Source organism: Rhinatrema bivittatum, chromosome 13, assembly GCF_901001135.1.
Source record: "Rhinatrema bivittatum chromosome 13, aRhiBiv1.1, whole genome shotgun sequence".
NCBI classification, from domain to species: domain Eukaryota; kingdom Metazoa; phylum Chordata; class Amphibia; order Gymnophiona; family Rhinatrematidae; genus Rhinatrema; species Rhinatrema bivittatum.
In genome coordinates this window covers 76413038-76426615 of record NC_042627.1, presented here as the reverse complement: position 1 = coordinate 76426615, position 13578 = coordinate 76413038, and the positions used below count along the sequence as shown (strand labels likewise).

Below are 13578 nucleotides of genomic sequence, written 5' to 3'. Positions count from 1 at the left end.
GGTTTTCAGTTTTTATTTTATTTTGCCTGGGAGTTTCAGTGTTAGGACAAAAAAAGATATCGGTGAAAAATGCCTTTTCCACTGATTTTTCTTCCCTTATATCCGTTATTTTTCTACTGATAAATTTTATTATAACATTGAAATTCCCAGGCAAAATAAAAACTGAAAGCGAAGATCCCTATATATAACCTAAAACCAAATTATAGATAAAATAACTATATTGTGTGAGAGAGACCGTAAACAAGAAGCAATAAACCAGATATGTAGCCTAAAAATTTTTTTAACAGAAATATAAATTCGGACATGTCGCGTATAAAACGATTCAAAGGCTTGCTTGAATGGCCACAGTTTTAGAAGATGTTTAAATAGGCCGGCCTTTTCAGTAAGATGTATGGGTCCCAAGGAATGGGGAATAATCCAAGAAGAGGCTCTCTTCCCCCTGACTGAGTGCGTCACCTCCTCTGGAAATGGAAGTGAAAGACAGTGTCAAAGATCTTAGGGCCTGATTTTAAAAAGCATTTACTGGAGCAAGTGGGCTTTTGAAAATTGCTACAGTACATGCCGCTGCATCGTCCATAGGATTTACTCACATAATTGTACTTTACTCAAGGAAATGGCTTTTGAAAATTGCTACGATTGTACGTTACATTGATGCACGCAACTCCTTTTGAAAATTGCCTCCTTAGTGCCGAGAGGGGACAAAGTATGTTGAAGGTTGATTTTTTTTTTCTGGATCAATCTGTTTCTCGCAGCCGCACGTTGTCACCTCTTCATTTTAAAAAATGCTACCAATTCCTTTTTTGTGTTTGCTTTAGACAACATCGCCGCGGAACTGAAGAACTTCATGGGCCTGATAGAGACGGTGACCGGCTACGTGAAAATCCAGCACTCTCACGCACTGGTGTCGCTGTCCTTCCTGAAGAACCTGCGCTACATCCTGGGAGAGGAGCAGCTGGAAGGGTAAGGGCCGAGGGGGCGGGTGATGGAATCCGGGCGGGCGCCGCCGTGCGTCGCCTTCCGTCCCTTGCCGCGTTGCGTTGAAGGTCTCAACCTTTCCGTCCGGTCCGCTGGCGCTGGCTTTTTGGAGAGTTAAATCGTTTGCTGTGAATATCGGAGTGGGGTGTACATAAAGGTCTTAGAACCAGCCATGCCTTCACTATGGAAATTGTTTGTGTGCGTCTCCTTTTCCTTTTTTTTTTGTTGACGACTAAAGGTCGTTAGAAACGCTGCTGAGGGGCAGGGGTGCCAGCGGTGCCAAAAGCCCATGTTGTTTGCAGCTGGTCCCAGAACACAAGGGGAACATGGCAGCAGGCGAGCTTGGATGCCGACCGTTAGGGGGCGCCGCTTCCACTCGCGAGCCAATGAGGCAGGGTGAGGCGGCCGCTTCAGGCGGCAGAATTTTGAAGCGGCAAAAGGTCCCCCTTCAAAATTCTGCCTAGCCCCCGCCTCAGCCTGCCTTCCCCCCCCCCCCCCTCCCCATTGCGCCACCCACCTGACCCCCCCCCCCCCCCCCAGGACTCAGGGAAACACCTGATGGTCCATTGCCCCTACCGTGTGACAGGGTCCGGTCAATGGCACCGTAGCCCCTGTCACATGTTAGGGGCTAAAGTTCACTGGCGCCATTTTAGTTAGTGGCAGCTGAGGGCCTGGGGGAGGCAGATCGCTCCTGGGACCACCTGCTGGTCCCTGCACCCGGAGGTAGGAGTCGGGGTTGTGATCGGGGGCAGGGTGGGGGGGGAGGTGTTGGCACGATCTGGGGGGGGGGGGGGAGAGGGAGGGTGCAAGGCAGAAGGTGCCTAGGGTACCTAATCCCCTTGCACCGGCCCTGCATGTCACTGGCCCCCTGTCATGAAGAACTGCACTGATTGTCTGTCCAGGCTGAGTGACTTAACCTTCTAAAGACCCCAACCGTCTTCCAGAAATGGATGCCTGGGCAGTGAGCCCTGAGTTCTAGTTCTGTAAAACCCCTGAGTAGCCTGGATGTGACCTTTGAGTTCTAGTCCAGGGTCGTCTTCATGCATTCTTTTATCAGAGCATGCTGCTGTTTCTTTCATTTAATTGTATTACTGTTCTCAGTGATTAAAAGATCTATTATTTTGGAGATATTTTTTGCTTTTGTTTAGCTATTGTCTCCACTTTTTGTTGTCTTATTGTTAAATGTTGTAAAATAGTTTTATTATTGGTGTATAGCTTCAATTTTTATTTGTCCGGGTTTATTTGTCTGGGTTTATTTTTTTTGTGCTTTTGTACCTTTCCTTGGGTGTATCTGCGGTAAGGCGAGCAATAAAAACTAACATAAACATATATATAATATACACACGTACACACATATATAATGTAAACCAAACAAATGTAAACCGGCATGATGTGATCTTATCATGAATGCCGGTATATAAAAAACCTAAATAAATAAAATAAAATATATATACTTAGACATTTTTTTCATAATTTCCGAGGAGTGCTGAGTTTTCTCTTCCTGGCTAACCTCAGGTTTTCATCTCTGGTCTTGCAGTCACTCAGGAGCCGATGACTGGGCACAGTGCGGATCAGAGAATCACCGAGAAGGGGAAAAATGATTTTGGCTTTTTTTTTTTTTTTTTTTTTTACTAAGAAGGAAACCATGCATGTGATAAACCATTTCCCCTCCTGTAGCTGTTCTGCTATGACAGCACCATTCACCAGCCACAGCCAAGGTGTCGGACACAGCTGTCTGCCTACCCGACTGCCTGCTCTGAATCGCTGCTTTTTTTTGTATGAAAATCTGCGTTTTTTTTTTTTTTTTTTTCAGCACCGTAGTGCACGTTGGCATTTGTGGAATCTGAGCATGAATCTGGTCTCCCCCAGCTGCAACTGAGGCGAGGGTCCCCTGAGCTACCCAAGCATCATGTCTGCTGTGATGGGGAAGGAACTTGAGCCTAAAAGAAATCTACCTCAATTTTTAAAAGCAATAATAATTAAAAAAATAAAAACCCTGCATTGTTTACACTTTTTATAGGCTGCTGCTGAGTTTGGCACTTTTTTTTTTTTTTAAATTTGAAATCGCATCCTCCTTTGACCCATAGAGGTCACACCACTGTTCTGTTTGCGAACATTCAGGGCTGCTCTAGGGTACGGCCAAGGTTTTTTGTCAGGTTTTGACGTGGCCGCTCGGCCCATCGCCCCTGCCCAATTCTCGATCTCGTTACAGAGTATTCACGGAGAGAATGAAGCAATTGTTTAGGTATCGGGGAAGGGAGCTTCCTGCCCTGACAGAAAACTTTTTTTTATAATTTTCTTTTTTTTTTTTTTTTTTTTTAAAAGAAAAGTTTGGGAAAGAGAGGTGGGAAGGTCATGGGAAAAGGTCATGTGGTGCTGCTTTATCTGCCCTGTCTGGATAAAGTTACAACACGAAGAGTTTCTTCACAACCTCCCTTCTCTTTCTCAGGCTGCATCTTCATCAGTCTTAAATTTTTTAAATTCCACCATCTGATACCAGCTGAAGTTAAGACAGTCCTTCGTTTGTAGCTGCCTCGTGAGAAGGTCAGTTCTCTGAACCCGCTCCCCTTCGCCAAACCGCACCCCCCCAAAACAAAACAAAAAAAAAAATCAAATGGTCTGGCAGCGGTAAAGCTCCACAGGAATGGTTTAAACCGATAGCTTAGTTTTATTTTGTGTTAGAAGGTAAGATTTTTTATTTTTTTTACATTGCATACCTTACTTTTGGATATGGCAGTTCCGTGAATGTCTGAAAATAAATACGTTAGCCAAGGGTGTTTCAGGTTGCTTACGGTCGGTCCCTTGGGTCCAGAAGACAAGCCCCGGAGCTGAGGGGGAGGAGGGTACATTTGAGCAGCCGTTTCAGATCTCATTTAGTGGCGACCTATCTTGTGACGTTTTTCATCGGGGGGGGGGGGGGGGAACTGATAGAAATGGGCAGTATGCGTGACTTTGCTTTGGGAATTAGGGTAGCCGGCCACTGCTACAGGCAGGTAGAGACCATGCTCTGCTGCCACACAGCCGCTGGAGCTGAAGAAGAACTCTTATTACTTTTTAAAGGGTGTTCTTGTTTTATTCTTTGTTTTTTTTTTTTTTTTTTTTGCTTGTGTGCCCTGCAGACTGCCTCTGACGGGGACAACGAGAGGCCAGCCCTAGAGCACAGCAGCTGGTGCACATCTGAGTCCTGGAGGAATTCTGCAGAAACAAAACTTCTGTGCACGATATTTAAAAATTCTGCAAACATTATTTGTCAAAATAACATAATATAATCACAGCCTTTGAGTAATAATTAATTTTAAATGTAATACAGAAGTGAAGTTTACCATGCCGAAGATTGAGTTTTTGCACTTTTTATGCAGAATTTTCCTAGGAGTAATATCTGAACATTTTTATAGAATTAAATAAGAAATGCCAATAGTCCATAGAGCCTGTCTCCAGCAGTGGCCAATAAAGGTCACAATTACGTGGCAGGATCCCAAAGAATAGATCCAGTTCCCTTTCTCATAACCAGAGATAAGCAGGTGCTTTCTGGAGTTCACCTGGTTAATAATGGTTTATGGTCTTTTCCTCCAGGAGCTTGTCTAAACCCTTTTTAAATCCAGCTATGCTAACTGCCTTTATCATTATCCTTTGGCAACAAGTTTCACAGTTTACTTGTGTAGTAAATGAAAAAATGCTTTCTCCAGTTTGTGTTAAATGTGCTACCTAATTAACTTCATGGCATGACCTCTACTTTTTATTTATTATATCAGTACATGAAACAAAAATAAAGAACAAAGTTAATCATTTTGTCATAAACAAAACTTCAGTAGTATAGCAATGATACAAATCCACAAGAAGGCGAGATCCAATGGAAAAGGTCTTAGGAATTGATCTCAACATTCAATAGGAAAATAAAAATAAAAAGTGAATGCAATCCTATATCAGGCCATCGCATCAAATGCTACAAGAAGACCTAAACGAAGAACTACCCTGCCTTTGGCTACCACTTCTCTTATCCAAAAAGTAACGTTGGGAGGGCTAAAAAATACATAAGTAGCATTGGCAATTTTAAGCAAGCATTTACAAGGAAAACATAGAAGAAATATTTCATCTTAGGAGCAGGCAACCTGGCACATTGTAATGCATTTTTTCGTCATGCATAGTTTTACACACATCTGGCAAAACATGTTCTGCACATAAAATAGTTTGAGTGAAAGAAGAAAGGAAGAATACCATCTTGGTCTTGAGGAAACATGAAGATGACCAACACATTTTGCTCTGTTAACTTCATCTGCTGATGATTGTTCCAAAAGCCCGGTCAAGGTCTGGCTATCTGTGATCAAGCTCCCAGCTTCAGCTTTCTCTCCCTGAGTCTCAGATCCCCAGAAGTTAAATAACCATGCCCTGTCTACCTGTTCTGCCTAACTCGATTTCTTATAGACCTCTATCATATCTCCTCTCAGCTGTCTCTACTCCAGTCTAAAGAGCCCTAATCTGTTTATCTTTTCTCTGATAGGGGAACCACCTCATCCCCTTTATCATTTTAGTTGCCCTTCTCTGTACCTTTTCTAGTTTTGCTATATCTTTAAGATGGGGCAACAGAGAAGCATCGGGAATCATGCTGAATCTGCCATCCCTTCCTCCTGCAAATCAGCTGGAAAGGCTTTCTGTTGGCGCCAGTTTCCCAATAGGTTAAGATTTGGAAACTGGTTTGAGTTTGGCAAGGAAGCCTGAGGCACCAAGAAGAATGGATCTCCTCCAGGAAGGTCTTCCGTGGCTCTTAAGTAGTCGGCGCACAGTTCCATTGTGGCAGACCCTGGCTTGATGCTGAGAAGAGCGCTTTTGGTCATCTTGATGTGGAGCTCGTTGGCACAGATAGCATAGTCCTCCATGGCACCAGTCAGCTTATTTTTTTCTGGAAGCTTTGCCCCTGGTGCTATCAAGGGCACCTTCAGTTACATCGGTGTGGAGCATTCTGATGCAGACCATGACGCAGCAAGTTCCCTCTGCCTAGAGCATCCTAGCGCAGGCCAGGGCACCACTAGCTTCATTGATGTGGAGCACCTTACTTCCTGGGAAGCAAACTACCTTCCATGCTAGAGAGCAGAGCCTTGGAGCACAGAAGAAGTGCTAACACTGATAGCGTGACCGCTCTTCTGCCAGTAGAGTGCATCTGTTCGACCAATGTGAAGTGCAATCCTGGGACCCACTGCCTGCTCCACAGAGTTCTTCTTTGGTGGTGCCACCCGAAAAAGAAATCCATCTGGATAAGTGGGGAGGATGTGTCCCTGCCTGCTTCGGCACAGATAGTGACCCATCTGTCTGAGGCGGTGAGAAATGTATCTCTTTACTTCTGATGTTCAGAATGGGAAAATAGAGGCTCTCCTGTCCAGAATGGAGGAACTTGTCTTGCACAGCGGGTTTCAAGGGATTCCCCGGGATGCTGAATTGGCCGCTTGAGGAGCTTCACCATTGGGAATGTCGCACCTAGTTCTTCTCCCTTCAGGGCATCTACCCCTGGGGATTCAGAGGGAGAAGGTGCAGTCTGTTTAGTCATAGTTCCTGCCAGGCCGGTCCTGTCTATCAGACCATCTCCTTAGTCACCTTCCTCATCATCCGGGTCACGAATGCGTGTAATGCTGTAAACAGACAATGAGGGATGAATGCTTTTTACCCATCTCCAGGACGTGAATGATTGTATAGTCCCATAGAAATGCTCTTGTAGGGAAAATGTTACACCTTACTGACAGTAAAGAAAGTCCAAAAAAGGGAGATACCGCCAAAAGCAAATATTATGCAAAGGTCAATCCAAAACCATTTGAAAACTTTTTTTTTTTTCCCCCTTAATGTTACCACAGACCTCATACCCCATAATGAAACTCAGCATCTGCTCAATAATTTGACGGATGGTACTGAAGTTTTCTGTATGATCATGGGTCTAAACATGTTTTTTTAAAATTAATATTGTGTCCATTGCACTCCCAGGTGATAATCCTGAAGACATACAAAAACAGCTCTTCAGTTCACCTTGACACACAGCCCTGAATAGCCGTGTGTTATTGCTTAGAGAGAGAGAGAGAGAGAGATTGTTCTATGACTTTCTCCACAAATCTGAAGGTCAGCATGACATGGACTGGTGGGAGAAGGAAGGTGATAAAAATTGATAGGGCTAGGCAAACTCTGCTTTTCCAGTCTGGGCAGGGAAACTCTACAAGTTATAGCACTGGATACATACATGCATGCATACTTACACACACATGCCGTATATATATATATATATATATATAACTTTTTTGTAATTTGCCAGAGTCGCATGAGACTGCATTGACTCGCTCCGATCACATTTCACACTTGTCATGTTTTTTTCTGTCATCTATCGACAGACCTTTTTTGGACTCTGCTGATCTGAAATCTCTGACCTAGGCTTTAATTCTTTTACGCCCTGATTACTGTAACATTTTGTTAACGGACTTTCTTTCTCACAGCTTAGGAGACTTCAAACAATTAACACTGCAGATAATTTTTGGGGACGGAAAATATGATGACATTACCCCTCTTCTTTGAGACCTGCACTAGTTACCTATATCTTTGTGCACCCAGTTTAACGTTGAGGGCCTTTCGTTGTGGATTCCCTTCTTATCTGTCCAGCGTTATTGTTCCTTACTGTCCTGGGTGACCTTTCTGTGTTTCTCCACACAAATTATTAGTTTTACCTTCTGCTAGGGACATTAGGTTGGAAAGAACCAGGGAGCTGTGTTTCTCTTATTTGGCACCATGTTTATGGAATGCTTTTCCTTTGACCCTGCACATTGAGAATGATTATCTTGAAGCCTGTTTCTGCAGGCTTTTCTATCTAGCTAGGACTCCACTTGCAGTACACAGCATTTTTATATTTTATGTATTATGGCCTCTCTCTAAGTACTGACATTCTTTCAGTATGTATTTGGATGAGTTGCTGTACCTTTTTGTTGTGGTTTGTTTATTTTATTGGTTTGTTCTTTTCTCTCTTAGAATTTTATTATGTGTAGTTCTAATTTATTTATTTATTTATTTAAATTCTTTTTAATATACCGATGCTCAAGACCAGGTCTTATCGTACCGGTTTACAATAAACTAGGGGGTAAACCAGTTAAGACTGAAAGCGAAAGTTACATTACAACAGGGAAAGTGGAACAGGGCTGTTAGAAAAAAAGGGATAGATTAATGATTTCTAACTGGAGAGCAGTGCATGTAAGCAGAGAGCTATTGCTTACATGGTAAAAAAATGATATACAATTTTACATATTGGAGTCGATTAGGCAAGTTATATAGGAGCACAGTTAGCAGAAAACTAATCTGTATTATATTTTATTTTATGATTGATTTGTTTTAAATCATCTGTTATTCAAGGGTATTTTGTACATCAAATTGAGATACTTATTTAAGATTTGAGATCAATCAGGTAATAAATTAAACTCTTCAAGGAGAAGCCTTGTTCTTTTAGGCCGCTTGTGTGTCGCGCCCACTCGTGTGCTGGAGAACGATATTACCCCCCTGTTAAATAAAACACAAACCAATATGCATGCTCCTATGCAGAAAACTAACAAAAAACAAAGCACTAAGCCAAAATATTCTGGTTTCTAAACCACTAAACTAGAGGCTTCTGTTGGAAGTTTCTCGGTTTAAGTAATGCAGTTTGGAACCATGTAGAATTTACGGCATTAATAAAAGTTTAGTCTGCCGCAAACCCTCCAGCAAATAAAAGTTCCTTCCCATTCTCCTGCCAGCGCCTGTGTCCTGTGGTGTGGCGTGTGCCCCTTGGTCAACAGCTGTGCTTGACCAGGAGCTGCATTTCACAAGCCATGCACAGAAAGAAACCAAAACGGCTGTGTGCCCTGGCTTTTCAGGGACGATCGCTGGTCATTGAAGCAGTCGGCGGTATGTGTTTGTCTCGTTGCTTGGCTTCTGAAGGCCAGAAACAAACCAATGTTGTCTCGAAGTGTGCTGATGGTTTATGACTCATCCCTCCTTCCCTTTGGCAGAGCCACGCTCTTAAAATTCATTGAAATGTTTTTTTTTTTTTTTAAATGTTTCTTTTATTTTTGGCTGCTCTATTCCGAGAAAGCAGAGCACTGGCACTCCTGTGAGCTTGGGGAGATGTCAAGAACGTGGCGTCGCAGTTTATAATTAGCTGCTGCTTAAGCATTTGCCAGGTAGGATCCTCTGTGCGGGGTGGACTGAGGTAGAAATGCAAAAGGGACCTGCAGAAACTTCAAGAAACAGGAGAGGTGACGATGCTCCTCCAGCCAGCAGTGGAAACACGATGGTTCATGTCAGATGCGACACAGGAGAAAGTATTAAGCTGGCGAACAGTGGGCACTGGGAAGACCATAGCTGGGAATTCTCAGATAATGCAAGTGCGCTGTTGCTCTTGGCACAGAAACCCCCACTAATCACGGGTCAAATACAGGGAAAGTGGGCCAGCCCGATGGCTCAGTGCCCTGTGGGAGGGGCCTTTTTTTTTTTTTTCCTGGCTAAGGTCTCCATATTAAGGGGAGTGGGGTTTGGGGGAAGGGGGAGTCGCTCACTGCGTTTTGTAAGGAGCCATGGTCTTTGGACCCCTGACCGAGGACCGTCAGTGCAATGACTAGGCTGAGTGATTTGGGGGGGGGGGGGAATATAAAATAATGGGAATAACCCCCAGCTTTTTGCGAATGAAAGCTCGCGGTGCCGTAGCCCATGAGAGAGAGAGTGACCTGGAAAACCGAAAAGGGAGGAAAATGGCCGGGCCCAGAAAAATTTTAGGGAACCCCCCTCCCCCCCCCCCCCCCCCCCAAAAGGAATTGGTGCTGCGGTGGTGAATACAGAGCGTGCGCGCATTCCTTCTCGGATCCGCAGCATGCGATCTTTTGCGGAGACCCAGAACAGCTTGGGAGGAAACCATCCCACCAGCCCATTTTGCCTGCTGTTTTCTGGCGTGCACTTTGCCCTGTGTACTCTGGCCCTCGCCGTGGCGCGTCTGGAGTAGAGCCAAGGGCGTTTTGCGCATTGCTGGGTGGGGGGATCGTGAGCTGGCGAGTTTGCACTGAAATATCTTCAAGTCGGGCGTTACTGGCGTCCCCTCTCCAAAGCTTCCTCCCTTAGACGAAAGCAGAGAGCGTACCTTCTCGACAGCTGGAGCTCTGTACTGTGGCACTCCCTCCCTATAGAGAGGAGAGGACCATCTCGGACCCATTTTCTGAAGCTCTAGAAACGTACTCGTTTCAAAAGGCAATCTAGCTCATCACGCTAGCCTGCCCAGAACGTCGCTTGCAGCTTGTTGGGATCTGTATATGTATCCCATCCCCCATTTCCTGTGAATGTTTTTATTGTACCTCACACATTTTAAATAAATTAAATTAAATCTGACGGTTTGCCTCGTTTTTCAATCCCCTCTGGTCTCGCGTGCCATTTGTGCTACTCAGTATTGCACAAGATGGCACCGGGAAGATTGGCTTACAACCCGGCAGCTGCTTTGAGAAGCACAATTGGTCGTGCTACGTGTTGCTTTTTTTTTTTAACTTGTGAATAAAGGTGTGACTTTGTGCTGGCCTCTGCGTAGTCTGGTGTTTGAGGATTTTTTTTTTTTTTTCAGGACAAGGATTGTATTTGAGCGCACACTGTATGTTCGTTCTGTTGCTTTTCACTGCTGTCTGTGGCATGACCTTCATGACCAGCTGCCCATAGTGCTTTCCTTTCAAACGGTTTGCAAAGCTGCATTATCATGGTCTTCCTGCTCCATGCCTTCAACTTCAGACTGTGGTATTCTTGCAGCCTCTACTGCCTCCTTTTCTCCCTTAATCCACTTTCTGTCTCTTCTTGTGGGCTGCCGCCCGGGGTCCTTGTAGAGACCCCCTAGCTCCGTGACCCTGGGCCTCCTGGAGACTGTTTTTGTCTTAAGCCTCCTGGAAGTATCCAATACTGTGTCCCATGGGGACCCTCTGCTGCGCTCACAGCTATATTTGCCCCATGAAGTAGGTTCAGGACACGAACCCTGAGCCTCCCTCAGGCTTTGCCTTCCAAGGAAGCTCTAGGAAGGAAGCCAGTGCTCCACAGGTTGATTGCTGAATTCAGCAGCATCAAAAATAAATACATATTTTCTGTATGTGCTCCCTTCTCTGAAAAGTGGCTGCTGCAATATATAGAAGTGCTATTTGAAATTGAACTTTTCAGTTTTGATTGGCTATTCAGAGCTGAAGCCATATAGTAAAAATGGTTTATGTATGTCTGTGTGTGTGTGTGTGTGTGTGTGTGTATATATATATATATATATATATATATATATATATGTTTCTAATGCATCATATAATTATAGAAAGCTTTTCAATTTTTTAATACTATCCAAAAACCAGTTGCAAGACCCCCAGCTCTTCCTTGCCCACTGCCCCTCGCCTCCCTCCCTCCAGAGTACCAGACCCACCGTGTTAGTACGACGACTTCCCTTGAAGACAAAGGCCAATTCAAACGTAGTGCATGGTGGCCGGAGTGAAGCTATGCCCTGTTGCGTAACCAAGACCGAAAAGACTTTAAGGCCGAAAACGCATCTAGCGTATTTTTAAATAGGGAATGTCACTCATTTATTTATTTATTTATTGCATTTTTTTTTGCAGTAACTATTCCTTCTATGTCCTTGACAACCACAATCTGCAGCAACTGTGGGACTGGAGCCAGCACAACCTCACAATTAAAGAAGGGAAAATGCACTTTGCATTTAATCCCAAGCTCTGCGTTTCTGAGATCTACCGCATGGAGGAAGTGACTGGAACCAAGGGGCGGCAGAGCAAGGGTGACATGAACCCCAGGAATAATGGAGACAGAGCTTCCTGTAAGTACCCGGGGCGGGCTCAGCCGTACGCCACTGCGGGTGCAGAAAACGAGGTTGGCTGAGCTCATGCTTTAAATGTTGTATTTTTTTTCCCCCTCCGACCAGTGAATGAGCGCGTATCTAGCGTATAAATGTCGGGGTGCGTTTACGAGGCCGGTGGTGGTAGTGAAAGCCGCGCGCCGTGCCTGTTTTTCTCCAGCACCGTTGCTTTTTATGTTTAGAGTAGACAGAACTAATGTGGTTTAATTTGCTTTGACTACAAAGTGTTTTGAGAAGTTTCCTGCATAGCAGAGCTTCCAGCCAAGTGTTAGTGTCTGCGTCTTGAGTACATTATGTGTGGCCTTTATATAAATAGTCAACAAAACCCCTTTGCCTTGGATGTGTTTCTATTTTTGATTTTCATGGTATGTTCTCAAACAAGCTCCTGGTTTGTGTGGTGGGTTTTTTTTTTTGTTGTTTTTTAATATTTTTGTGTTTTCTCAGTAAGATTAATGGCGTAATTGTTAGATTTCTCTGTTAGTAAAAGAAAGGCACATCCGGTTATTTTAAGCCAAATAGGTTCTGCTGCTGATTCCCCCTTTCTTATTTTTGTCTTCCTCTGCCATTCTTTTTCCGCACCCTCTCTCACTTTATTCTTTTGTTATCCCAGGCCCCTTGGCTTGTGACTAGTGCAGTCGATTACCGTGGAAAGAGGATTTAGGCATTTTAAAAGCAGAGGCGCCTCCTGGTTGCTGCAGAACTCGAGTTTGGCACCAGCTAAGAAGCAGCTCCTTGCTAAGGATAACTTTCGAACACGTGCAGACGGTGGCATGGACGCATGTAGTTTTACTGTAGTATTTTATAACCCGGGTGTACGATATTCACGCTTACATGCCGAATATGTGCAGTGCATTGAAAGCATGAATTTTCCTACCTATTCTAAAAAAAATACACACACACGCGTATTTTACGCACGAAAGTAAAGTAGGAGTTGCTCACGCATATCGAGGAAAATTCCAGTTTTACCAATTAGTCCACCAGTTTTCCCAGTCCTTTTCCAGGTCATTGAACTCCCCCCAGCTAGTACTGTACAATAAACATGGTTAATGTCACCTGTGCTAGGTATTTGCCAGCGTGAATAAGTTGGCAAACGTTTGCATCTAAGTGTCTTGCTGTAATTGTAAGTGCTGGCTATGCCGCTAGACTACTACTTTTTTTTTTTACAGACACAAAAATGAATGTGTGCATTTTCCACTTTTATAAAGTATGGAATATGTGAGCAGAAGCTGTTTACATGCAGATATGCTTATTTTTATGCATGTACATTTTAGAAAGTGTACCTGTTACTGTAGGTTTGAGTAAATAAGCAAGGGGTCATGAGAAGATGACCGGTGGCCCCAGGGGCTTTGCCCTTCTTGCTCTGGGGCACCTGTTGAATGCTTGGAGGTGGTGGCAGAACAGGAATATTTCTACAGATGATGCTGTGAGAGGTCAGAGGGGGGAGCGCAATCAGCAGTCGTGACCCCTCCTTCCCCCCAAATCTGGGGTCTCAGACAGTGTGAGAGAGAGATGTACCCAGGCAGCAAGACTAGAGCGTGTGTGGGGGAAAATAGAGAGCGTGTGCAAGGCATGTGCCCTGATTCTCGGCCAACGAAATTCAGAAAAAGAAGTGATCTGCAGGCTTATAACGCAGCTCCCTGTCTGGCAGGGAAGGATGGAGAGATCCCCCCGATTGTGCCTTTGAAATAAATCACCTCTATCCCCCTGCTCAGTGCCCGCATCTTCCTGTCTGAGTTTTA

General features: G+C 44.3%; 1 protein-coding gene across 2 annotated transcripts in view; it reads left to right on the top strand.

Annotated features, from left to right (window-relative positions):
- Window positions 1-13578, top strand: part of IGF1R (insulin like growth factor 1 receptor) — a 333492-nt gene that overhangs the window by 250106 nt on the left and 69808 nt on the right. For both annotated transcript variants that reach the window (XM_029574964.1, XM_029574963.1), the window contains exons 5-6: window positions 816-960; window positions 11586-11800. In XM_029574964.1, coding sequence (XP_029430824.1) covers window positions 816-960; window positions 11586-11800 — 360 coding nt within the window. The remainder of the gene's footprint in view (window positions 1-815; window positions 961-11585; window positions 11801-13578) is intronic.